At 53.5% G+C, this 24069-nt stretch overlaps 6 protein-coding genes across 15 annotated transcripts; 3 read left to right on the forward strand and 3 right to left on the reverse strand.

Annotated features, from left to right (window-relative positions):
• Positions 1 to 1335: 1335 nt before the first annotated feature.
• On the reverse strand, positions 1336 to 5301 carry PV09_08706. 4 transcript variants are annotated; one of them, XM_016362646.1, is made up of 5 exons: positions 4944 to 5301; positions 3804 to 4454; positions 2667 to 3750; positions 2209 to 2609; positions 1336 to 2151 (listed from the first exon to the last, which is right to left on the reverse strand). In XM_016362646.1, exons 1-5 carry the CDS (start codon positions 5040 to 5042, stop codon positions 1960 to 1962), a joined length of 2427 nt encoding a protein of 808 aa, XP_016209513.1. In that variant the 5' UTR covers positions 5043 to 5301; the 3' UTR covers positions 1336 to 1959. The 4 variants fall into 4 exon arrangements, with proteins under 4 accessions (XP_016209513.1, XP_016209512.1, XP_016209514.1 ...); XM_016362645.1 differs by having other exon boundaries at positions 1336 to 2609; XM_016362647.1 differs by lacking the exon at positions 4944 to 5301 and having other exon boundaries at positions 1336 to 2609; positions 3804 to 4528.
• Positions 5302 to 5728: 427 nt separating this feature from the next.
• PV09_08707 lies at positions 5729 to 8878 on the forward strand. Of its 2 annotated transcripts, none has more exons than XM_016362649.1 (2): positions 5729 to 8201; positions 8286 to 8878. In XM_016362649.1, the coding sequence occupies exon 1, from the start codon at positions 5999 to 6001 to the stop codon at positions 6749 to 6751; it is 753 nt and encodes a 250-aa protein (XP_016209516.1). In that variant the 5' UTR covers positions 5729 to 5998; the 3' UTR covers positions 6752 to 8201; positions 8286 to 8878. The 2 variants fall into 2 exon arrangements, with proteins under 2 accessions (XP_016209516.1, XP_016209517.1); XM_016362650.1 differs by having other exon boundaries at positions 5729 to 6067; positions 6122 to 8878.
• PV09_08708 lies at positions 6908 to 8275 on the reverse strand (the record flags this gene model as incomplete). Of its 2 annotated transcripts, XM_016362652.1 has the most annotated exons (2): positions 6908 to 7952; positions 8001 to 8275. In XM_016362652.1, 2 exons carry the CDS (start codon positions 8273 to 8275, stop codon positions 6908 to 6910), a joined length of 1320 nt encoding a protein of 439 aa, XP_016209519.1. The 2 variants fall into 2 exon arrangements, with proteins under 2 accessions (XP_016209519.1, XP_016209518.1); XM_016362651.1 differs by having other exon boundaries at positions 6908 to 8275.
• Positions 8879 to 9923: 1045 nt separating the features above from the next.
• On the reverse strand, positions 9924 to 12342 carry PV09_08709. Of its 3 annotated transcripts, none has more exons than XM_016362655.1 (4): positions 11635 to 12342; positions 11145 to 11533; positions 11040 to 11095; positions 9924 to 10984 (listed from the first exon to the last, which is right to left on the reverse strand). In XM_016362655.1, the coding sequence occupies exons 2-4, from the start codon at positions 11273 to 11275 to the stop codon at positions 10017 to 10019; spliced, it is 1155 nt and encodes a 384-aa protein (XP_016209522.1). In that variant the 5' UTR covers positions 11276 to 11533; positions 11635 to 12342; the 3' UTR covers positions 9924 to 10016. The 3 variants fall into 3 exon arrangements, with proteins under 3 accessions (XP_016209522.1, XP_016209521.1, XP_016209520.1); XM_016362654.1 differs by having other exon boundaries at positions 11586 to 12342; XM_016362653.1 differs by having other exon boundaries at positions 11145 to 12342.
• Positions 12343 to 12480: 138 nt separating this feature from the next.
• PV09_08710 (uncharacterized protein) lies at positions 12481 to 14694 on the forward strand. Its single transcript, XM_016362656.1, has 3 exons — positions 12481 to 12699; positions 12818 to 13135; positions 13202 to 14694. Exons 1-3 carry the CDS (start codon positions 12603 to 12605, stop codon positions 14623 to 14625), a joined length of 1839 nt encoding a protein of 612 aa, XP_016209523.1. The 5' UTR covers positions 12481 to 12602; the 3' UTR covers positions 14626 to 14694.
• A 4855-nt stretch (positions 14695 to 19549) lies between these two features.
• PV09_08711 lies at positions 19550 to 23849 on the forward strand. 3 transcript variants are annotated; one of them, XM_016362659.1, is made up of 6 exons: positions 19550 to 20073; positions 20279 to 20399; positions 20470 to 20510; positions 20570 to 21005; positions 21077 to 22547; positions 22616 to 23849. In XM_016362659.1, exons 1-6 carry the CDS (start codon positions 20037 to 20039, stop codon positions 22628 to 22630), a joined length of 2121 nt encoding a protein of 706 aa, XP_016209526.1. In that variant the 5' UTR covers positions 19550 to 20036; the 3' UTR covers positions 22631 to 23849. The 3 variants fall into 3 exon arrangements, with proteins under 3 accessions (XP_016209526.1, XP_016209524.1, XP_016209525.1); XM_016362657.1 differs by having other exon boundaries at positions 21077 to 23849; XM_016362658.1 differs by lacking the exon at positions 19550 to 20073 and having other exon boundaries at positions 20140 to 20399; positions 21077 to 23849.
• The last annotated feature ends 220 nt before the right edge of the window (positions 23850 to 24069 follow it).

Consider the following 24069-nt stretch of genomic DNA (forward strand, 5'->3'; position numbering starts at 1 on the left):
CAGCCACGGGCGCGGCCGGCGACGGCCCGAGTTCCTGCTCGACTCACTCCGTGTCCTTCGCTGGGCGCGTCGGCCTGCGGTGGAGCGTCGCTAACGCCTCCACGATCCTGACTATCCCAATCCCAAACGGCGGGCAGCGTCTTTTCGTCGTCCTGAAGAGAGGGTGTCATCGCTCGATCGCAAACGCCGATCATCTGCTGCATTGGGTGGACGGTTCGAATCTACCGCAACAAGGTCTGATCGCGCGTTCGAGCCGCCCTCCCGCTCCCCCTGGCCCCTTTCCCGCCTCGAGCTCGCTGGGTGCAGAGCTGTATGTATGTGTGTATGTATGTATGTACTATGTATGTATGTGTGTACGTGTGAACGTGTACGTGGTGTCTGTATGTCGGCATGTACGAGTGTGCTCCCGAGACAGCCGTGACAGCAGCTCCGGCACGCATGACGATCATGCCCCTCTGAGACCGAGGGCGCAGAGCTCTGTCTAACCCATCGTTCCGCAGCGGTTTCAAGCGGCGGCACAGCACAGTACCAGCACAGCACTCACTGCTGCGCGGGCCCAGCTGGCTCCCGTCCCGACCGGTCAAACGAGACGTGGGCGAATCTCACACCCTCGTCGACCCGTTGGCACAGTTCTTCCTCGTGACGTCGGCGAGCTGCTTCTGGTCGTGCTGGGAGGTGGTGATGGCGGTCGTGCTGCTCGTGCGCTGCAAGCAACGCCATAGGCCCAGAAGCTTGAGCTCAAGCCGAGCGGGAAAAAACCCAAAGCGGGCCAGCCTGGAGACGAATCTCTGCTCACGGCTTGCACGTCCCCAACGCTTTTGGTAATGCTTGTGGAATCCATCGTGGCAGTGCAGGGGCAAGGGAGAGTCGTAGGGAGCAGAGGAAAAAAAACAAAAAAAAAAACAAAAAAAAGAGCCGAGGAGAGAAGAAGAGTCCGCCATGCGCACACACAATCACAGCTGAGAAAAACCTGCATCCACCAGGTCGTCTTTCTGTTCTGCAAAGGCAAACGTCCACACCAAAGCAGAAAGCAAAGCCTCTTGCAGCTTCGCGGCCATAAATAGCAAGGCCTGTAGCTAGGGCTTGCTCGTCGGCCTAACTTAGCTCGCCCACCTTTCCCACCGCCATTCGACCTCTTCCCACTGTTGCATCTGCAGTGGCACGAGTCCACACAACCCCGCGAGCGCCTACATGTTTCTTTCTGGGTTTGGCTCGCGCCGTTGCCACATGCTGAGTGACGAACGGGCCCGTCACGCCATGTTAGTGGCGACGCCTGTCAGGCCCGATTGTGCCGGAGAGAGGGGGTGTCAACTGATGCGAGCAGACCAGAGGAAACGGGGTTCGAGATCGTTTTACTAAGTGCTTTTCTTGATTGGAACAGCCGTCGTCTTGTAGAATCTTTCATCATCTCCCTCTCTCTCCTCTACTGTCCCCTGCCCGTGCCGTCCCCGCAGCACACGACTAGCTTTGCCAGGAAACCAACTCTTATTGGCGGGCTACTGGGATCTTCTTGAGGGGGGGAGAGACAGAGAAAAAAAAAACCAAAGACTGTAGCCAACCCTTTCCCCCACGTCACGCATGAATTCGTCACAAAAAGAAGTACATGGTGGGGCTTACTCTCGTGCTGTCGATGCTTGTGCCCGTCTCGTCTAGCCTTACGGTCTCTCTCGCACACCTGGGCCTTTGACGCGAGCTCCCGTTTGGGAAATGTCGCTCGTTTTCAGCCGCAGGTATGTTCCGTCTGAACACCAGATCGAGCAGTTGAGGGCCTCGCTGCTGCTGGGGCTTTCAAGTGAGGCCACCCGCACACTTAATTCATTCTGGGCCTCCTCGCGTGGAACGGTCAATGCGTGCTGCTGCATGCAGAACTCGACATATCGGCCCCCTAACTTGTGATTGCTTTGTTTTGTTTTGTTTTTTCTGGTCTCATAACGTACAACCTAACGTGTGGAAAAGCTTTCATCCAGGGTGGCTAGTCGCGTATTGACCGCCACTGTAATAGTTCATTGGCCACTGGTGGTTATTCTCTGCTATTTGCCCTGCAGCACTGCCTGCCGAGGATCTTGCGTCGCTCAAGGACATGAGTGTCGTCGCTGCGGAGGGTGTTATGTAGTCCGGTTGTGAATGTTGTATGAACGTGTTGAGATTCGCCTGACCCCAGCGCATCCAGTCATTAGCTGGCGACGTCGAAGGCGCAGCGGTACTCACATCGTGAGGAGGATAATACGTGATTCCACCAGGTGCCGAGTAGCCGATCGTCGATCCCATGGTGGCTACCTGTTTCGGCTGCCCAGCCCCCGTGTCATAGGAGGGCCCATTATAACTGATCTGGGCACCAGTATACACCCCTTGCGAACTGTCGAACGAGGGAGTGTAAGACCCTTGACCTGGGACGGCCGCGAATTGTCCGCTACCGGTGATGGTAGGCATAACGGCAGGAGAATATCCGCCGTGCTGTTCGTTCTTCATCTCGGGTACGGTCCGAATGTAGTGTGCGTCAATCGATGCTCCGGCCGCAGGCGTTGTTCTTCCCTCCAGACTCACTTTGAGCTTGTCTAGCACGTTCTTGGCTATGCGCTGGACCGAATTTTGTAGGCGAGAGCCCGATCCTATGTGAGCATCAGACACGTCGTCCGTCCGTCACTCGGCCCCTTTTTGACACTTACCGAGCATCGTCCCCACCGTCCCGAACAGATCTAGCCAAGTGCGCATATCAGATTCCAGTCGTTCGTAGCTCGCCGCCGTGAGTTCTGCGCCTCGCTGGTCGCCAATGAACAACTGTGTGAACGTCATCGCTAGAAGCAGAGTCGTTGTGTGCCACGGCACGTCCAGCGACCTCAATTCCCGAACTTGCCAGAGCACTTTGAGCGCGTCCGATATTGCCCCCTCACACAACTGCAGCGTTCGCTTGTACGACGTCGGCTGGTTCGACGGATGGAGCAGCGGGTGGTAAAGGAGGAACCGGAATTCTGCTTCGAAAAGGTCAAGGTACATTGCATACATGTTGAGTTCGCCCTGCACTCGTGTCGCATCAGAAATCTCTTGGGGCACGGCTGCACGCCATACCTCAAGATCGCTTTTGAATCGAGAGACTAGCTTCGAGTACTCTGCTGCCGACGGCTTGGATATCGTGTACAAAGTGCAATGCAGATCGCTGTAGAGGGCTAGCAACTTGGCAATGGCGATGCCCACTTGATACGAACACTTTTGGAACTCCGTCAGCGACGGCTCTTCGACATCCAAGTAATCATGCACCGGTAGAGGAAATTCGATGTCAATGTCGGCTAAACGAAGAGGAGGTGGACGACCGAGGCGTGTGCTATTATTGGTTGCCAGACCATACAGTGCCCAAAAGACTCGCTTTCGACTCTCAATCATGGCTGGAGTCATTTGCTGTCTTTCCGAAGCCGCAAGTGAGTCTGCTGAACGATGCAAACCACATTCGATGGCCAAGTTGACTGTGAGCTGGCCAAGTATCCAGCACGCCCCAGGTCTCTGGAGCCCTCTGAGCTGCAGTACAATCAAGCTCATCGCCTGGATGTCACGAAATGTGCGGGAGCGTAGCATATCCTGTATAAATCCCGCTGAGTATTTCAGGTGTGCTATGGCTTCTTCTACAAGCTCTGGATGATGATTGCGCTGGCCGTATTGATACTTGATGTAGGCGAACATCATATGAACCATCGTCTCTTCCGCAGCAGATCTGCCGGGACGAGGACCGGGCCGAGGATCGCTATAGACTTCCACCAGCTGTAGCAGCGATCAGCAAGACAGATACTCGAGGGTGGAAACGCTTCATGTACCAGTTTGTCCATTTCTCGTTTGTCGAGAATGGGAGTGTAAGCATTGAGAAATTTAAAAAACCAGCCAGCATATTCGCGGGCCTGCTTGAGGTTGGGAGGTAAAGGAGGTGGATGAAGGTGTTCTCTCGTGTTTGAGGCGTTTATGCAGTAAATAAATCCGCTGAACGTCTGCGGCGAGTCGATGTCGTTCAAGTCCTCTGCGAACTCTGCAAGATCAATCTGCATGCCAAAGAGCGACAGGGTGGTGCCCCTGAGCATGCTGAAGGCAGGATTGGATGACATTCCCCCAGTAAGGTTGTTCATATGCTTCTGCCAGATTGACATCTCTGCGCTGGAGGCAAACGAAGGCCTTCGATCGCCGTCAGACAGCGTCCCACTGCCCGCAAGGCTGTCATGATGCTGTTGAATGTCTTCTGAGCCGACCGCCTCGCCGTTGAACGCATCGGGCGACAGTGGGACACCAAATTCGGCAAGTTTCTGCTGCAGCTCGTGCAGTCTTGATTTCAGATTCGCATTTTCAGTCTCGAGTTGGTCAGCGTGGCCACGACGGAATGCTTTTCGCGTGATCCTGTCGGTCGTTTCACACGGCTCTGCAGCGGCGCGACAGCCTGCACAACCGTTTGGATCTGCATCACAGCGTATTTTGCGAAGCTATATGAACACCGTTAGTGATATACTCCACTTTTATTTGGTGTCGTAGTGTCGGCATGCCGAGAGTGCGTTCGGATATGTTCCGGAGCAGCAGTCGGGCCGTGGTCCCAAGGTGGTGGCCGGGGCCTTCGGCGTCTGACAGAGTTGATCGACAGGTACAAGGAGGCCGACCGAGGCCAACGTCGATAGACAGGCTGGTGAAGAACTTTACCGCGATGCTTACGCCCTGACATCGTCCATGTCCTCAAGCGAAGGAAGCTTCATCGATCAGGGTCTAGGGTGCGGAGAGCATCCGAGGCTGGTGGAGGCTTCACGCCCGCTGGCGCGACGATGAGGGCAGCGCTTCACGACAGAACAACGGCGGCCGACAGCGCGCTGACATCGCAGCAAAACTAGCGAGGGTGACAAGGTCGCCGAGAGGGGCCCGTCCTCGATGGAGACGCAAGAGGGTAGATGGGTAGATGAAGCAGTAGAAATTTCGCAACATACCTTGCACCGATCGCAAGCTTGACCAGTGCGCGTGCTGTTAGCTAGCTTCTTTCGCACTTGCGAAGAGTAATCTTTCTTGCGTGAGGAAGAATCCGCCATTTCGGTACGGCGCGTCGATTGAAGTGTTGAACCTCATGCGTTCGGAGGGGGAGCAGCATATAGGGAGGCCGAATGACATGTGCTGTGGGCGATGGCATGCGATGTGAATTCGATCGAGATAGAAGACAGCTCGAGCTTGGTCAAGGGCAGCGTTCTTGGGGGCAGACCGACGGCGCGATGCAAGCTGAAAGCAAAAAAAATTGCCTTGGCTCTCCTCACTCACAAGCATGTACGCCATTCGAATGAATATCTGCAAGCCACAACGGTTGCCAGCAAGTCGGCGAGCATGGCTCTGCCGTCACTACGCACTCGCCCACTCCAGGGACCCAACCAAGATCTAGAATCTGCGGCCTCAGAGCCACCAGAGGGAATCCCGGCTAAGGAGCTCCGCTACTTTGCTAGGCGATCCAGCGACAGGACGTGCTGAACATGCGGTGCACAGGATGATATCGAACCACGCCGTCGGGTGCGACGCAGCGTCAGGCTGAGGAACCTCTGGGGCGAGTCTGCCGTAGGGTCAAGCAACATGGCGATGATTGCCCTTGACCGTCTCCTTGGCGCACCAGCGCACCAGCTCTGACGCCTCCTGACTGACAGAGCAGCCTCTGCTGCCTCTTCCTCAATCCATCACTTTTCCAGGGGGCGGTGGAGAGGGTGGAGGCGGGGGGTGATGTCGTGCGGTACATGCCGTCATTGCGATGATCCACCAGAACATCAGTGGGCGTTCCCGCTGTCATTAAACCTCCTGGTCATGCTTTTGGGCCTTTGTTAATTTGCGCTCCTTTTCGTCATCGCGCTGTCCGTCCTCCTGGACTGACGTTCCGTACCATCGAGCGCAGCCTCTTCAGTCTTTGCGTACCTGCTGGTGCTGGTGCTGGTGCTGCTGGCGCCACTGCTCCAACTCCTCTCCCTCCTCCTGCTCCTGTCTCTGCCACGACTCGGGATCGGAGCACGCCATGGCCGCCTCGGAAGCGTTCAAGCCGGCCCTGATTGTCGTCGACTTCCAAGAGGACTTCTGCCCGCCTGTATTGCTCGTTCGATGCCGATCTGAAACAGAATCGACGTACTCACCCAAGCAGACAGGTTCACTTGCCGTCCAGGGCGGCAGGGATATTGCAAGTGTCGTCAACACCCTCGTCCAGCTTCCCTTTGCGCTCCGAGTTGCGACAAAGGACTGGCATCCGCAGGATCACATTTCGTTTGCCTCAAATCATGCACCGCCGGACAACGTCGCATTCTCCACGGAGATCACGATAGCCAATCCGAACGACCCCACGCAAACCGAGACCACGCGCTTGTGGCCCGACCATTGTGTGCAGGGCTCCAAGGGTGCGGAACTCGTCCCGGAACTCGACGTTAGCCGCATTGATCATGTGGTCGAGAAGGGCCAGGACAGCCGTGTTGAGATGTACTCTGCCTTCGCGGACCCGTTCGAGACGCACGTGACCCGGTCCGGCTTGGAGGACACCTTGAGGGCGGCCGGCATCACGCACGTCTTCTGCGTCGGCCTTGCCATGGACTACTGCGTCAAGTTCACGGCCCTGGATGCTGCGAAGGCCGGCTTCAAGACGTACGTGGTCGCCGAAGGAACGAGGGCCGTCAATCCGGCCGACTGGGACGCCGTCGCCGAGCTTCTGAAGCAGGCAGGTGTCGACGTGGTCGCGCTCTCTGGTGAAGAAGTAGAACGAGTACGGCGATTGCAAGCATGACCGCTTCGCACATATAAAGAAGAGTCAGTGCAGGCCTGGGCTGGCTCCCACACCGCTCCTACAGCGCTGTCCTCTACACGTACAACTCGCATTCTCGTCTTTTATCTAACAGTCCTCGATTGGACTTGGCTGTCAAGCTTCATCATTCACCTAGATCTATATCCTGCTGGCCTTCGTACCGCTTCCGCTCTTCAACGTTTTCGTACCGCCTCGGCCCCATTCGCGCCCAAAAGCCCGACCACTCAATGCTTCGATTGCCGCGTCGGCCATCCGCCAGTACGTAGAGTTTCCAAGCCCCTCCATGCCGATTCTCCAGATCCATCTTAGCACTTCGACATCCTTCCAGTATGCTATGCGCAGCCAATCGTCGCCCACTGTCTCTTCGAAAGCCGCCTTCAACTGCCTGTCCTCGTCCCTCACGGGTTCGTCTGCTGCCCCGATCCGTAGCTTCTCGTCTTCGAGCTCGCCCGTCTCGTACATTTCCATCTTCCATAACCAGCACGGTGCCTCGAATGCGACAAATGCGGGCGCGAATGCCGCAAGATCCCAGTCTATGATGCCGGTGATCTTGATTCTCCTCTGATCAACAACTTCGGCTAGGATGTTTCGCGGGTACAAGTCGCCGTGGCAGAAGTAATAGTTATCATCTGGGCCTAGCGTGTCGTCTTTGATGAGCTTTGCCAACTCAGCGTACGGGAAGTAGGGCTCGTGTCGGGCGTGGTTCTCAGTCCAGGCCGCAAGACGGTTCCGCAATAGCTCCGCTGGTTTCATGGGTTGCGCAAGTTCCGTCATGTTAGGTCGTACTGGATGACTTGGTAGCGGCGGAGCTAGTATTCTCGTAGGATCTCGAGGATCAATCTTGCCAGCCGCGGGAGCGGTGGTCGCTGCAAGTTCGCGCAATATCTTGCCAAGCAGCTTTGCTGCACACAGTCGCTGCTGTTGATTAAGCGTTTTCCACAGGTCGTCAAGCGGCTGCCCAGTCATACGCTCCTGAATTACATACGGGTTTCCGATCGAATTTTCCGAAACCAAACATACCTTCACCGTCTTTGGTACGGGAAATGTTAGGAGTTGCTCAGCAAACTCACAAGCAACGCGCTCATGGTGCAGAGTAAGTTCCTCCGGTGGATCTGGGAATCTCGGAATACGAAGGATGTAGTTGTCAAACCCGGTCTGATAGCGCGGTTGCTTTTCTTGTCCTCTTCTGCGGCATGAGCGGAGAAGTTTAAAAAGTATATGGAGTACCTGCTTGATTTTCCGCCAAATGCTGGTCGCCGTCTTGATGTCGATGGCTTCGGGAAGAACTTTAATTGCAACAATCCTGTGGCACGAGCCACCAGGTATTCGTTCGAGCTCGATACGTTTCGCGTCCGGCCATATACTCTCGCAGAGCTTCTTTGCCTTAGGCTCGAACTCCTCAAACGGCTCTCCGCAGTATTGTTCAGTCAACGTAAGGTTCAACGCAATGCTCGAAGATTTATCACTGTCCGCATCGGTGGAAGCGGGGCTGAGTGGTTCTGACATCTGTGAATAGGTCACAAAAAGTTGTGATCGGGGATCACATAATTGATTTATGGAAGAGCTCAAGAACAAGTCGGTGTGCAGTGCAATGCAATGGAGACAAAGAAGCAAGGAGGAAATAAAACCCTGATGCAACCCGTTTGCATCAGCGATGTGACTTCAACAAAATCCTGCTCTGTTCCTGCACACGATCCTGCTAACTTCGGTGGCTAGTGAGTCCTTTCATAACGAAACCAGAATGCGGGTCCATCTGTATGACTACGACCAAGGTCCCAACAGCGAGTAACCACAGCCCGTTGTTCATCGCCAAAGAGTCTCCAGTATTCACGAAACGGTGCGACAATGTCCACAGCAGCTCTAGCATGTTGCTGCAAGCATGTTAGAGTTCTCCATCGAGATGGTTTAAAAGACAGCGTAACGACTTGTTTGTGTCATATATCTACAGCATAGATCAAGATTCTCATATCTTTTATGGACTTTATACGCATATAACATCGTTTCATATTTGCAATATGCCATCAGCTCGTAAGGGAACTCGTACGCACCACTGCCCCAAAGGTTCGAAAGGCAATTGTCGTTTCCAGAAAGTTGTCCACGAGAACATCCACTGTAATTTCTGCACGAAGCATAACACAGCCTGCGTCACCCACCAGCAGATTCACCTCAAGGACGAAGAGTGCGTACAGTGTGCGCAAGCAGCCTACTACCATGCCACTGCAGACGGCCAACCCGCTAATACTCTACGAATCCTACATCGAGGAGGGAGCCGCTCCAGTACTCTTTATCCTGACGAGGGGTGAATTAACATACGCCCACACGCTCTGTGATGGTTTTGCTGACCTTTGTTATCACAGTGATCAGAACAACTGAGTGCAGATAATGAAATACAATGAAGTAGAGGGTGCATACGAGCATAACACAAAAAAAAAACAATAAAAAAATTTTGGGGACTGCGTACTGACGATGACGTCTGAATCAGGCACTACAAAAGTTGGGCTATCATACAGCAGGGAGATCCCGATGCTGGTTTCTCATTTCGTCCGTTTCAACCTAGGGATGGCGTTCCTAAAATTTTTGACGTCTTTCTTCGTTTCGTGCAAGGTCAAACATACGGGGTTTGGCTCCTCTCCTTTTTATTTGGCTCTCCCACCCCGGAAAAGATATACTTGCTCGCGAACATGTTGAGCGCATATTTGACGACCTCAATGAGAATATATACATATACAAAAAGTATCACGCTGTATTTCTTTCTACTTAGATCTGAGTTCAGTCGTTGAACGTGGGGACCTGAAGCTGTGACACACGCTGGCGAACCCAAGCCTGGCTTCCCGCCCAAGGCGTGTCAGATCCAACGCATAGGAGTGGTCGAGAGTAGAAACGGCCGTTTTGTTTCCCCCTCGTTTTCTAGTAAGGACGTGTGTTTCGATTTTGCCCGTGTCCTCTGCCACCATCTGGGGCAGTGCGCACAGTGGAATGCAAGAAAGAGCCAACGCAGATGGGCACGATTTAGGCAAAGGAACGGCCTCGACGTAGGAATGTCGCAGGCTCCCGACACGTCTGTTATCATCTCGCACGTCATATTCAAAAGCTGGCTGGGAAAATCACTCAATGGACGAGATAGATGCAACCACAAACGTCTTCCAATTCACTGCCTTAATATATATACATCTGCGAATCATAATTCATTGATTGATACAAGGGGGAGGGGGAGGAGGGGGGCACATTCGCCCAAGCTTCAACTTGCTTACTTTGTGCAAGTAGTCTGTGCCTTCTGAGCCACTTTCGAGAGTGTGGTGGGTGCTTTCCAGCCCTTCCAACCAGCCTTGCCTTTGCCAGTCACTTTCGCTGAAGCTGTCGATACGGTCGTAGCGTTTTGAGCCAACACGGAAGGAGTGGTCGGAGTCGCAGCCGTGGCGGCACTGGCAGCTGTAGCAGCACCTGCAGCAGCAGCTGTGGCAGCACTAGCGGCAGCACTTGGCGAGCCACATCCACCCATGGCAGCTGCAGCGTTGTTTCCTGAAGTTCCGGCTCCAGAGTTGGAACCAGAGCTGCTAGACTTACTGCTACCTGTCTTTCCTGTGCTTCCAGAATTGCTAGAGCCGGTGTTGCTAGAGCCAGAGTTGCTTGAACCAGTGTTGCTGGAGCCAGTTTTGCTGGAGCCGGAGTTGCTAGAACCGGTGTTGCCAGCTCCAGACTTGCCATTGCCACCGCCGCAAGACGATCCCGTAACCTGGAAAGAGTACGTCCAGATACCAAAACCGCTACCAGTGACAGAGAGGCCACCAATAGTGATGTTGTTTCCCGGAATGCAAGCCGGAGCGTTATAGACAAGTGAGCTGTATGAGCTTGAAGCGCTAACACCGGTCTGCTGAATCACGCCGCTAATTTGGCCCTGCGGGTTCTTTCCACAACCTGGGAACGGAACAAAGGGGCCACCGCTGGCATCGGTGAAGCTTCCCTGTCTGGTGCCGGTGCTGTCCTGGCCGTACAACAATGCGCCCTTGAGTTGGCTGTTGTCTTGGGTGCTGATAGTGATCTTGTTGGCCTGGCCAGCAACAATCGTGTTGCCGTTCTGTGGCTTGACGACAAGCGACTGTTGCTTCGTGTTGATGTTGTTGGGAGAGTCGTGAAGGGAAGCAAGAATGTAGGCAGAGTTGCCAATCTTTGAATTGCCTTGTTGCTGCAGAAGAGGAGCCTTCACGTTTTGACCAGCTGTTGGTTTTGTCAGCAAGGCTGAATCTATTACGAAATTTGACTTGTTTCATACCATTCTGGTTGAATGCCACTGTCGGGGTTTGCTCGCGTGTAAGCTGCAAAAGCTGCCTTTACCTAACATTTAGCCAATGTCCCCACGATCATCTTGTCGACTCACCCGAAGCTCTTTGGCATGCCATCGTTGACCGGGTTGCAAATATAAGCGGGGACCAGAGTTCCATTGGTGAAAGCAAGTGCAGGAGCGGCAGTGAAAACTGCTGCAAGAAAGAAAGATTGAACTTGCACCATGTTGATACTCTCAATGTCAGTTCTGTACCTTGATTTTCTTGAGTGTGGTATAGAATGATGATAAAGCAGCAACCGATAAAGTCTAAAAAGAATGAACGGTAACCAGTACCAGTAAGGAATGACTGAAGGAGATAGAAGCGAACGAAGAAAATGCGCCAGGCGTATGAGTACGAATGTAAGATCGGAAGCTGATGATGATAAGTATGATCTTATCTTGAGCAGAGAACTTGGCTGACTTTATAGTGCCGAGAAGAAGATCTAGCGATATGTCAAATCAGGGCGTCGGCATTTCAAACACGACCGAGCGTACACACGGCACAGGCGATGAAGGCTCTGACAGTTCAAACAACAAAACGCACCAGTATTGATAATCTTGGGTTAGTTCGCCGACAAAAGACGCCATATGCCAGAGCGGTGAATTGGAAATGGTCTGATTTGTGCACATCTCGCTACTTCAGGCCTTTCTGCCGTCCTCCTGGTGCGGCTCTAAGCGACGATATATTAGGATATGTTTCTACGGTGTGCCTAAGATAATCAGCGCGAAATGGGTGTGCTGCGACAGAAAGTCCCCCGCTAGGCTTTTGCAGTGGTGCTGATGGGCTCGTTAAGAGAGATAGAAACAAAAGCCTTGGCAAATACTACAGAGGCGTGTATTTCGAAACGTGAGGGTGTGCTCCTCAATCTTAAGCGCTTTCACCCACTCGTTGACAGCGTTTCGGTGCTGAAACAAACGGGATGAGACGATCCCTTTGAAACCGACCAGACCTAAGTCCTAGGCGACGAGGAGATGAGAAGAAGAGAAACTTGTCATGGAAGATGTTTGAAAGGGCGAAGAATCTTGTCCTAGAATAAGTCTGGTGCAAAATGCTTGACTTGTTTGTTACCAAGCATTCGTCCTGGCCGTGCTGAAAGCTTGTCTAGCGATATTGCACCACAGTCTACCCACTGTCACGACTTGGCGATTGGAACGATCGTTCGCGCCGTTTCTTGATCGAACTGTCCATGTTTATTCGTGTCTTTGCCCATCATTTCCCAGAGAAACACAATGTTGGAAGTGGTGAGGTGAGTGAGTGGAAAAATGAACGACTAGTAGTCGTGGAACGGGCTGCCTCATTGGGAGCGTGACCATGTGAAACTCCAGCGGAGGTTGGACCCTTTGTGGAGAGTTCCATCGTACCTCGGAACCTGAAGCTCTTACGTGAGGCCATCCACCTGTTAACCCAAGGTCCACGAATGACGATGATGAGCCCATACATGGCACCTGTCAACACGACCTCCTGTTTTGATCCTTTGTTGCCGTGCGGCTGATTTTCCTGGAGCGCAAAAAATGAAACCTTCTAGCGGAACAACGGGCTTCTTCCAACAAGCGCCTTCGCTCGAACATCCCTTTCAAGACGACTATGTTCTGCGCAGGATATTCGACCGTATGTGATTCCGTTGCCGCGCTAGAACTTGATGCTGAAGCAAGATACGATGGAAAGCATCTTTGATTGCTAAAGTGGACGTACGATTTCGTAAATCTATCTTCTGACGTCGGCGCAGTTCATTTACCTGCATCCATTCGCCGTGAAATCTCGAGCGACCTCGACGCTTTCGGATCATTGGTTGTTAGTCCTTACGTGTACAGCCTGGTAGCCGACGCTGAGCGTAACCCGCCTTCCATTTCTACACACACCACATTCGGGGTCCCAAAAAGCGAGTTGCACACCGGTCGAGGATGGCGGGAATTGCAAGCCCTAGGTATCAAAGAAGGCATCGTAGCCATCGGATACGAAGGGAAGCATGGCCAGTATAGCCGCGTGCACCAATTCTTAAAAAATCACATGTGGTCCCCGAGCGCTGCAATGGTAACTTGTCCGTGTATGTCTATGAAAACTAACTCATGTCAAATTTGTCTTCAATGACGCTAACACAGGCTCAAAACAGCGGCTATGACGGATGGAGCAGCAAGACTACTTAGCAAACACCTTGCTGGCAATAGCGTGCAGCAAGACGTATTTCGTAAAGCGTACGCGAATCTTACGAGCCGCGATCCTGCCAAAGCGTGGACCAGTGGACAATGGATGACTGAAAGAACAGGCGGCAGTGACGTTAGAGGTACAGAGACCGTGGCGACACTTTTAGAGAACGGCAATGACGGAGCTATGGATGCACACGGCTCGCCTCTCGGACCATACTCTATATCCGGATTCAAGTGGTTCAGCAGTGCGACCGATTCTAACATGACCGTCATGCTTGCCCAGACTGGCAAGGGCCTTGGAGTTTTCATGGCTCCAATGAGGAAGAGTTCGCCTGGGAAAGGCAGCGTTTTGAACGGGATCACGATTCAGCGCCTGAAGCCAAAAATGGGCACCAAGCCTGTACCTACTGCTGAGCTTGTCTTGGACGGCACCCGTGCGTGGATGATCGGTGCCGAAAACACGGGTGTACGTGAGATAGCGACTGTCTTGAACATCACGCGTGTGTACACTGGTCTCGGCAGTATCGGTTACTGGGGTCGAGGGTTAGCGATTGCTCGCGCGTTTGCTCGCGTGCGAAAGGTCGACGGTGGCAAGTCGCTGGCTGAGATGCCTGCACATCTAAACACGATGGCCAAAAACATGGTCAACTACGCAGCCATGATGCATCTTGGCTTCTTCGTGGTGTCCTTGCTGGGAATATCGGAAGAGCCAAAAGCATACACCTCGGGGAAATTCGGCAAGGCAAACAACTTGGTTTCTGATCTGCCTGAGGCTGTTGCTTTGCTACGGCTCTTAACTGCTGTTATGAAAGCTCAGTGCTCGAAGATGGCCATTCACGGATTGCAGGAGTGCATGGAAGCTCTTGGTGGTGTTGGGTATTTGGAAGATGAACAAGAGTATAACATCGCACGACTCTTCCGCGATTGCAACGTCAACTCCATCTGGGAAGGCACAACAGACGTAATGGCCTGGGATGTCGTTCGCGTCATGAAAGGTCGCGAGGGAGACAGAATTCGAGCTGTGTTGTTTGCCTGGGCTGAAAGACACGCGGACAGCTGGAAGGGTTCTGTCTGGAGCGACGCCGGCTTCCGACTCAAGAGCAGGGTCAACCTTCTGTGCGACGAATGGTCTACTCAGGATGGTGACGAGCTCAAGTTCCGAGGCCGCGACCTGCTTGAAGAGCTTGCTTGGATTGTTGCAACTGTGTCATTGGTATCTGATGCTTTGAGAGATGAGGATGAAGTGGCTGTGGAAATCGCAAAGCGCTGGGTCGGAGGCTCAAACGTTGACTCATTGAGTTTGTCTAGACCTGACTGGAAGGAAGTCTCAAAAATGAACAAGAAAATCGTGTTTGGCTCTGGACATCCGACAGGGCAAGCTCGTCTTTGAACTAGTAGAGCTGGTAATAGAGTAATGAATCGCACGTCGTAAGCAACGACAACTTTTCAACGGAACAAACCAGTCGGCGAGATTTCACGTCGCTAGTGACGGTCTCCTAGCAGCTCGCTGTAGGGTACTTTGCTGTCTCATGCATAGATCGTTGTGATCCCTGATTCTAAGACGTTGCAGACCCCGAGAACAGCTTTCCTAGCAACAAGCCAATCTGGTAGTTGGGCACGTGCAGGCTACGAAGCACAAAATGCGCTGTTCGCATAGACATAGCCAGCTGGGCTCGCAAGACAGTCTCTTTGCTGCGCTAGGCGTCTAGCAGAGTATTGGACGATAAAGCTGCATCAGCGTGACTCACGTTACGCTGCTCACACCGCGAACACGTCGACAAAGATATTGGGAGGGTCGTCGCAAATGCCATCTTTGACTTGCGCCAAAAAAAATCGCAAGAGTCCCATGCTTGGGAGGCATGAAAAAAACATGTGCTGAGGGGGCCCCCAGACAAGTGCGCAGCTCGATCGGACGGGCATTTCACAAGTCCTGAGTCTAAGGAAGCGTTCAACGTCTTGATGCCGCAGCAGTAGTCTGTTCTCTTTTCGGCTTCAGTCTTTGGCGACTTCAAGGCAAAAGAACCCGGTTGGACGGCGAGCGCCAACAAGTCAGCAGCTGGGGACACTTTTTTTTTTTTCTTTGCTTCGCTCTCGCGCGGGTGCGGGTTCCAGCGGACCATGCAAGGCACAGGGCGATGTCGATCCCGGTTTTTCGGTGGGCCGAAAGGAAGAACGTGTACGAATACTACTGCACATTCATCACGGCCCCCCCATCTCCGATGCAGGAGACAAAGCGCGGGAAGAAAGGAAAAAAAAATTAAAAAAAATATCGTTCCTTGCTTGAAGCCTTCGAGGAATGTAAGCCTCGAAACCGGGCTGCTGCGGTTTCTTTCTTTTGGGAGGGAGGAGACTCCTGTGACTGGAGTACAGATATCCTCACGGGTGCGAGCGCTCGATGTGAACGAATGGTAGGCATGGCCATGCCGGAGTAGCGCTCATCTCAAATAGTCCATGCATTGAAGTTCTATCGTTTCATGAAGGCTGTTTCCCGCTATGGGCGAAAAGATCGACAGTCTTCCATGATGGGATTTTCGCTCCAGCGCCACATGTCCGAACCTAAAACTGCTTGAAAAGGCAGCGCTAAAAACGGAATTCCTCGTGCCTTGCTGCGTGTGGTGTGTGGCGTTAGGAGCAACCAAGCGTTTTCTGTCACGCCAATCCTGCTTTTGGCCGATCCCGCGTCCGCTTTTGGCGCCGTCAGCAACCCGCCACCTTCATTCGTAATGTTCCTGCAAAGACCGAAAAGCGACGGCAAAGGTTTGCGTGTAAACTCTCGAGCCTTGGCAATTTGAGACGGCTCAATGTGATCATGCGGCCTGGGGCATCGCGGAGCCTCGGATGAGAGACCTGTACTTTGATCGCTCGACTGTCAAATTGGACGGATGCCCCCCTGGTCGTGAAGTATAATAAAGTTAAAAGGGGCGGCTCGGAGAGTACATTTCCATATCGGCCAATCGAAACTGTAAGGCTGATGAGGAAGGGGTAGAGATATCGAATGCATGGTCTCGATATCCGCGAGCATCCGTCTTACTGCTGCTGTCTACGCTCAGGGCTCATGCTGGCCTGTTCTCGAATCGGCGGAAATGATTCTAGGTGTACGGAGTAGAGAGCATCGGACTGGCGAACAAGTGATGTGATGGGGTTGTGCCATCCTCTGTTTTTATTAGAAGCGTAGTTTTCTGGGAGGTTGGAATACGGACACAAGCCTTGCGCTTACCAAAGCAACAAACCATCAAGGGAACGGAAGAAATGACAAGAACCGTGCCGAAATACAGCGACGATGACAATTATAGACGACCGAACATTGGGATGCCAAAAACCGCCGCGTCTAGGGGCTTGTGGTCGCAATTGGCTGAGGTTTGCTCGTGTGCCGTCCCTGAGGCTCCTTGCCATGCGCCTTCAAAACCTCAACTTGTGGATGACAGGCACGCGGCAAGTCCACAGGAAATGCTGCCATGCCAGAAATTATCGTGGTGTGCATGAATCTGGCGACTGCTCTTCGGCAGGGATCGTTACGGGTGTGATCTTCCATCGAAACAAAAACCCCAGCAGTAGTGCCATTCTTTGGGCGGTCAAAGGACCAGATCGAGACCGGGCGGACATGGGCACGATCAGGTTTACCTCCCCAGCCATCGCCACGCCTTCTTATGCAAAGCAGAGATCCTATCCAAAACCGTCGAGCATTCAAGCAGAGCCTTTAGACAAAGTAGGAAACAGCCGTTGGACAGCGTTTGCAGCCGTGACGCCGGTCTAGCGAGAGCGTAACGCAGTTCGCTGGTGTGGAGGCCGAGACAGAACACGCGAGGCTATTGTCATTGGACGTAAGATACGTTCTACTACCAAAGCAGAGTAAATTTGGTGCTGTCAAGCAAGAAGCGGCTAGCTGAAAGACAGCCAGCATCTCAGCAAACTGTGTCGAATGCCATTGACACGTTTGCGCCACCGATAAAGCATTGGCTTGGCCATGCAGAGCTCCTCGTGTACGACCACCCCGCAAGCGTTGTTTCGTCCAACGCCTCGTTCGTTCGTTCACGAAAGATGTCTGCAGTAGTCTTCGCCGAGAGGGGATGAGTGATGATGCAGGGAGCCATTGGCAGCCTAAAACCACACCCCAACCGACTCACTTTGTTGATCTATGATGGCGAATCAGACCCAGACAACGGTCTGTAAAAACACGCAAGCCAAAAAATTTTTCTCCCTCCTCTTTTTTTTTGCATATCAACCAGCGATCTTCGCCCGGGCTGTGAACGCCATACCCGTAGAACGTGGCAGATGTCAAAACGGAATGGCCGGGAGACTGAACGCGTACGTTACTTTTTCTATTTCACTGCGGGGACATGATGAGGCCAGAATGCCTAACGATGCAAGCGTAGATGCAAGTGCATGCAAGTTCACTAGTGTATGCTTGGGGAGTAGTAGCAGTCGTCGAGTATCTTCCCCGTGCGTTGATTGTGCGTGTCTACAGTGGAGCGGCGCAGTAAAGACTTCGCGTCCTTCAAGTGTTTATGCTTTCTTTTTGTTTTCCTCTTCACAAGAATCGGAGCGCCCGCGGGTGACGGAGGAAATGAGAGGTAGACTAAACGCTACCGTGGCGCTGGAGCCCCGAATCCTGCTAGTGTTGTTTTTATTGTAGGTAGGTATGAGGTATGCTAAGGAAAGATTTCTACCAGCAACGGACAGGCCCCGATCTTTGCTTGAGTCGAAACATTGGGCGTAGTCGGTGGAGCTGGAACTGGAGCAGCATGTGCAAAGCGCGTTCACGTACGTCAGAGGCGGGCCCCAGCCAACATGGCACCAGCATTATGGACATTGTAAGGTCAAATCCGAGCCCACAAGCGCGCATGAACGCTCGTTGCGAACTTTGTGAGACCACGCAGTTTCGAACAGAAACGTGAGTCGATGCTCGAACGCGAATTGAGCCAGTGTCTCATGTGAGAGGTGGTGGTTGTTTGTAGGAACATCTTACCTGTGTTAGGTAATCTCACAGACGCATGATAGTTGCAAGGTTCATCGGATACCCCGGTGCGAAGATAGCAATCATGCTCGAGGCCTTGAATGCTCCCCTTCCGGAAACAGGTCCTTACGTGGAGCAGGTTTCGAACAGGAGCTTGAGTCGACATGCCCACCGCTGGAGGCATAAGCGGCGGCAGCAACAGCAGCAGCGGCTTTTGTTGTAGAGTGCACGGCTGAGGGAAGCGAAAGAAGGGGAGGAGACAAGGGAACAAGTACGCAGCGTCAGCTTGCGTTGATCGGGCCGTCTACTTGCACACGGTGTGAACGGCGCGCGAACGGAATTCCAGACGGGAACGATCATTATCATCGCCCGAAAAACTTTCCTTTCCAACGAACGCGACTGCGCGTCCACGACGCATCGCATGTCAAAAGGTGGGCCACCCTGGCAAGCAAAGCGTCGTCGTTCAACTCCTGCGCCCAGTGATTGCGTGCGTGCTCCGCCCCAGGTTCATCTCGGGACTTTTTGCACTGTGCGAGAGCGCGATAACCCGTCGCGGCGGTACAGCACATTTGACGACGAAAGTTCTCACCACACACGGTTTCGGGCCAAAGCTTGGAGGTTCTCGTGTGGAGCCGCTCTGTGCGTCGGGAAAAGCGCACACGAGCGGGCGCATGTCTCATTTTCTGTCGAGGGTGGCGAAAACGTGTCTATTTGCAGAGGATCGCTTTTGTTTTAATTTTTTTTTTTTCGTGTGATCCTGCGGTGCCCGGCAATGGCTAGCGAGTAGTCGTGCTGCTGTGGTTGCAGTTAGCACGGCGGTGGTGGTGGTCGTAAGTGTGATATAACTAGCCATAATTAAACGGAACCAGCCTCAGACAAGGTCCCGTCTCTCGGGCCAGTGTTTCGTGCTGCACAAGCCGCCTCCGTCTATCTCTCTAATGGCGCGCTGGGCCAGCCCTTTGGCGCGTGTGGAGCGCAGTGCGTAGTGCGTGTGCATGGTTTGCGTGGTGGATGATGGCAGTGGTGATCCATAGCGCGTTCGAGTGGTGATGTGTGGCGGCTTCTCCCCTTGCCCTTCCCGTTCGTGGGCGAGCCTGACCGATGTGGCCCGGCGATAGAGCTAGCGGGTCTTTGGCGCACGAAGTCCGCAATCGTCGTGGCACCGTGGTTTGATGCGGTCGCAGCGGTCGTGGGAGGATGTCGGCGTGGTGGAAAGCTGGCCGCAAGTTGGCCGTGTCGCCCGTGAGGCCATGCCCATCGCCCAGCTCCAGCTCCCGCGGCCTGCGCGCTCCTGCCTGTCTGCGTGTCCGTCTCGCTGCCCGCCCGCCTGCCCAGCGCCCTCCCGCCCGCCCGCCTGCCTGCCTGCCTGCCAGTCTGTCCGCCCGCCTTAGCGACAGCTGCCAGCCGACCGAGCTGACTTCACATCACCACCAAAAATTCCCCTCGCTCAATCTCCAGTTCCATCCTGCTACCTCCTCCCTCTCCCTTTCACATCCGTCTCTCGTCTCCTCGTCTCCTCCTCGCCCTCCTCACCTTTCTTGTCGTGTTTCCTCGACGCACCTTTGGCCTGCAGTCTCCGCCGTCTCCAATTCCCGCTTATCGCCGTCGTTTCGTTCTCCGCTCGCTCTCATTTCCCGGCCTTGCTGGCCTGCTTATCACTCCTAATTGGTCTTGCGTCGCTAATCCCAATTCTCTGACCACCGCAGCGACCTCTCCAGCTTTGCATTCTGGCTTTGCCCCGAAGCACTCGCGCTGTCTACGACCGACAACCGATCACGACCATAACCACGACCCGACCGAAGCGTCGCTGCTCGTCGGCTTCGCTGTGACGACAGCACCCCAGCGTAATGGCGCCAACTACTCCACGCCTGCGGATACTGTCAGGTACGCCGCTTGCCCCCCTTCCTAGTCGATTATTTTACACGTTGGACCGCCCACCTGGTCTTGGGTGGATAACCGACTCTCCACTTTTTACTTCGTCTTGCCCAAAGGAGAGCCCGTCTCACCCCTTCGGCCCTGCTGCTCACCAACAAACCTCATACGCCTTATCACTGAGCTTGCACAATGCCCAAAGCTAACGTCTGCGTAGTTGGCGGGAATGCTGTGTCCGCCTTCCTGTCGTGGCGGCTGCAAGCGACCAACGCATGCGACGTTACTCTCGTGTGGAAGAACCAGTTCGAGTCGGTCGCTCAGTATGGCATATCGATGAAGTATGTCGCCTCCTTCAGCTCCGTCGGCTGTCCGATGTCCCATCGTCTGCTTTGACTGACACCTGTTCAGATCATCGATATTAGGCAATGAACGATTCAAGCCGTATCTAGGTGCGTGTCCTCGTGAATCCGCCGTCATCCGCGACTCTGAACTGATGATGCCGCAACAGTCGTCTCGGCTGCTGAAGATGCCTCGACAAATTCGAAGCACCCTTTTGACTATGTCGTGCTTTGCGTAAAAGCGTTACCAGATGTCTACGATCTTGCCAACATAATCCAATCTGTTGTATCCCCTCAACATACATGCATACTTCTTAATACGACGAACGCCCTTGGCATTGAAGATTACTTGTCGCAGAGATTCCCAACCAACGTAGTTCTCTCTCTAGTGTGCGGCGCAGATCTCACTCAGCTTGGTGCGAGCGAGTTCGAGCACCGTGGCAACTCTACCGACATCTGGGTCGGCTGGGCGAACAAGAACTCACGTATCCCCGAATCAATTCAAAAGGACATGGCCGAGGCCTTGGCCATGACGCTCACGACCGGCAATGTGAATTGCGTCGTGTCGAACAACATTCGACAGCAGCAATTTGACCGCATGATTGGGTATGCATGAGAAAAACAAGACTTCCCAACCACCCTCTACCCGCCGCTTCAACTCTGACTAAATTTTGCAGGCCCATCGCATTCCATCCAGCAAGCGTCCTGTTTGAAACCCCCAACCATGCGGAGCTTCTCGAACTTACCGGTGTCCGCGCCATGGTTATCAGTCTCATCGATGAACTAGTCGCGCTCGCTAAGGCTCACAACTGCACTTTCCCGGATGACTTCCGAGAATCAACAATGCGCACGATGATACAGCCTTCTGAGAGGAACAGTATTATGTATCAGGATTTTGTTGACAAGCGTCCAATGGAAGTCGAGACGTATCTTGGATCCCCCATCAAGCTGGCGAAGGAGGTTGGCATCTCTGTGCCACGTATTGAAACGCTGTACGCATTGTTGCATCACAAGAACGCGACCAATCTCAAGACGCCTGCCGCTCCCCCTGTGTCACCGAGTGCAAAGCCACCCCCTCCTCGCTCCTCTTCCTTCGCCGCGAACGGCGCTCCTCGACCAACAACGAATGGCGGTGGTCCTCCTAACGGTATGCCCAACGGAAGACGAATGCCTTCATTCAATGGCCCGGCAGGACCGATGCGACGTGGACCTCCGCCAAACGGATACCCCCCGAGGATGGGAAATGGGAATCCGAATGGCTATGCTCCCGATGGCCCTATGCAACGGCGATCATCGATTGACGAGGACCTGGGCGAGTTCAGTCACGTTATGCTCTACGATGCTGCCCCAGAGGGCGGCTTGCCTGATGGAGTTTATGGTGACGATGGCGTACATGGTGCATCTAGCGCAGATCTTGCACTACGCGAGCGAGAGCTCGCCCTAAGGCAGCGTGAGCTTGAGTTAAGAGAGAGGCAGCTGCGTATGGGTCGAGGACCCCCGCCAAGACGAGGGCCTCCCACTGTTAGTGGTTGGGCAGACGATGAAGGGGATGATGACTACTTTGATACCATGGGACAAAGCAGTGGTCCGTCACCTGTCGTTATGGATGATAACTTTGACATGATGAGCATCACGTCACGTCGCAATCGTAAAGCTCCGGTCAATCCCAGAGCGATGAGTGCAGGCATGGGCGCCCCACCACCGTCAAGAGGGCGTATGCTCTTTGGTAGAAGCAAGCCGAACCGGACGAGTGCACGACTAGTGGCAGAAATGCCGAATCTCACAGATTCTATCTTGGCCAATCCTCTCATGGGCTACTCGTCCAATAGGTACGGCAACGTTGACCGAGGAGAGATGGGCAAGGAGTCTAGACAAAACTCGCTTACCACGGAGAGACTCAATGAGCTTCAGAATGGCGGTATGCCATACGGCGCCTACCCGCCCTCTGTACAGCGCAGACAGAGCCAGTCGCCTGGAAACCCTCTTAGTCCACCCATGAAGCGACCTTCCCCTCCGAATGGATACCCCCCACCTAACGGAACTATGAACGGTCGACCTTCGCCACCGGGAGTACGACAGCCGGTGCCCAGATATCCACCGGGCCAGGGCAATGCGGTAGCGCCCTCTCAGGTGGAACAACACGCAGGGGTGAGCAACCCGTACCCGCAAAAGCCGAACCCTCAAGTTCGCAGTCTGACTGGAAGTGCGAGCGCTAGCGCAGCGAGTGGTGAAAGCAGCGGCGCCAGCGCTCATATAGATTCGTCTACTAGCAGCGAGAATAGCAGCCTAGGTTCCCGACCGATGGTTAAAACGGCGATTCGCGTCTGAGACGTAACACAGTAGCAAGCCGTGACTCGCTTCCCTATGCGAGCTGTGACACGACGATATCGATCTTTGCGGCTCTTCTCCTTTCCAGCTTGCACGTACAACTCACAACACGACCGCCGAACACCGAACCCCCCTTGTATCTGCGGTCTGCGTAGGATAAACATTTTCTACGTTCCTTTACGCATATCAACTGCCTCAGCAATGGCTAGATTCGTTCTGTTTGTAATCATAATTTTCCCAGCTACGGTCAGCACAACGACAGCGCACTCGGACGCGCTTGGAGTAGCAACCGCAGAGATATTTTCAATGGTGGACGCACTTAAGTGTACTGCTCTAACATGCTTACCCGCGTGTCATAGCACAGTACATTCTGCAAAGCTGCCGTCAAGGTTGCAAAAAAAGTGGAAGCTGGAAGCGGCAAGGCTGGCGGCAAGCAGCTATGGCGCTGCTTACGATTACTCGCTTTTTTTTTTTTTCTTCAAATCACGAAAAGCTTGGCAGTCGGTAATTCTTCATCTCTTTTATCTCACCCTGTGCATGACTGCCAGCTGGTTGGTTGGGATTTCGAACCTTCTGGTCTCTTTTGTCACTTCCTCTTTCCACCACCATCCTTTGCACAAGCAGCCATTCTGGCGTATATTCGGAGACAGCTGCAATTTTCCCTACTGGTAAAGCAACGAAGCATGGCATAGCAACACACGCACATTCACACCAGACATCTATATTTTAGTTTTTATCACCCGACCATTATAATCATCCGCGATGTCTGTTTCTTGCCGGAGTCCTGACGTCCCTGCTAAGGATTGGTGGATATCGTGGACAAAGGTTCGTGGCATTTGTATGATAGAATACACGTTTGTGGTCGTAAAATGAGAGTGATCGGCGGGAAGCAGGACAAACGAAGAGAGACTTGAGTGTTTCTGAAGAAGATCGGGCCGGGTGGCGGAGGCGATTCATTTCGAGCGGCGTCGGACGGTTACCAATTCGTTTGTATTTTCGAGATGAGATGGAGGGCTTGTCAGCATGTCGTGACAGCACGACGTGGACAGTCCGACATACGCACACAGCAAAGATTCGTACATAGATTGACGAGGGAATAATGATTAGAGCAAAGTTACTGCCAGGTGCACTTTTTTCGATTTCTTGTATGCCTCGTGCAATGCTTTGAGAACGCTCTATCCCTACTTGTGAGGCTGCGACTGGTCGAACTCCGTGCGCAGGAGGTGTTCCTTAGAGAGCCGATGAGCATTCCCGGTGGAGGAGGCATCATTTCTGGGCCGAGGCCGTGTATGGACAGACGTTGGGCTTTGGCATCTACGTGTCGTGAGGCTGAAACGAGCTC

This window comes from Verruconis gallopava (assembly GCF_000836295.1).
Source record: "Verruconis gallopava strain CBS 43764 unplaced genomic scaffold supercont1.46, whole genome shotgun sequence".
Taxonomy (NCBI): domain Eukaryota; kingdom Fungi; phylum Ascomycota; class Dothideomycetes; order Venturiales; family Sympoventuriaceae; genus Verruconis; species Verruconis gallopava.

Bases quoted from the DNA above. Each gene is read 5' to 3' on its own strand.
- PV09_08709 (XM_016362655.1), bottom strand. From the start codon at position 11,275: ATGGTGCAAGTTCAATCTTTCTTTCTTGCAGCAGTTTTCACTGCCGCT. The intron at 11,096-11,144 runs GTGAGTCGACAA...TGTTAGGTAAAG, and splicing joins GGCATGCCAAAGAGCTTCGG to GCAGCTTTTGCAGCTTACAC. The intron at 10,985-11,039 runs GTATGAAACAAG...CAAAACCAACAG, and splicing joins AGTGGCATTCAACCAGAATG to CTGGTCAAAACGTGAAGGCT.
- PV09_08707 (XM_016362649.1), top strand. From the start codon at position 5,999: ATGGCCGCCTCGGAAGCGTTCAAGCCGGCCCTGATTGTCGTCGACTTC.
- PV09_08710 (XM_016362656.1), top strand. From the start codon at position 12,603: ATGAAACCTTCTAGCGGAACAACGGGCTTCTTCCAACAAGCGCCTTCG. The intron at 12,700-12,817 runs GTATGTGATTCC...ACGTCGGCGCAG, and splicing joins TCTGCGCAGGATATTCGACC to TTCATTTACCTGCATCCATT. The intron at 13,136-13,201 runs GTATGTCTATGA...GGCTCAAAACAG, and splicing joins TGCAATGGTAACTTGTCCGT to CGGCTATGACGGATGGAGCA.
- PV09_08711 (XM_016362657.1), top strand. From the start codon at position 20,037: ATGGCGCCAACTACTCCACGCCTGCGGATACTGTCAG. The intron at 20,511-20,569 runs GTGCGTGTCCTC...ATGCCGCAACAG, and splicing joins ACGATTCAAGCCGTATCTAG to TCGTCTCGGCTGCTGAAGAT. The intron at 21,006-21,076 runs GTATGCATGAGA...TAAATTTTGCAG, and splicing joins CAATTTGACCGCATGATTGG to GCCCATCGCATTCCATCCAG.
- PV09_08706 (XM_016362645.1), bottom strand. From the start codon at position 5,042: ATGGCGGATTCTTCCTCACGCAAGAAAGATTACTCTTCGCAAGTGCGA. The intron at 4,455-4,943 runs GTATGTTGCGAA...GTGTTCATATAG, and splicing joins AAGCTTGCGATCGGTGCAAG to CTTCGCAAAATACGCTGTGA. The intron at 2,610-2,666 runs GTAAGTGTCAAA...ATGCTCACATAG, and splicing joins GACGGTGGGGACGATGCTCG to GATCGGGCTCTCGCCTACAA.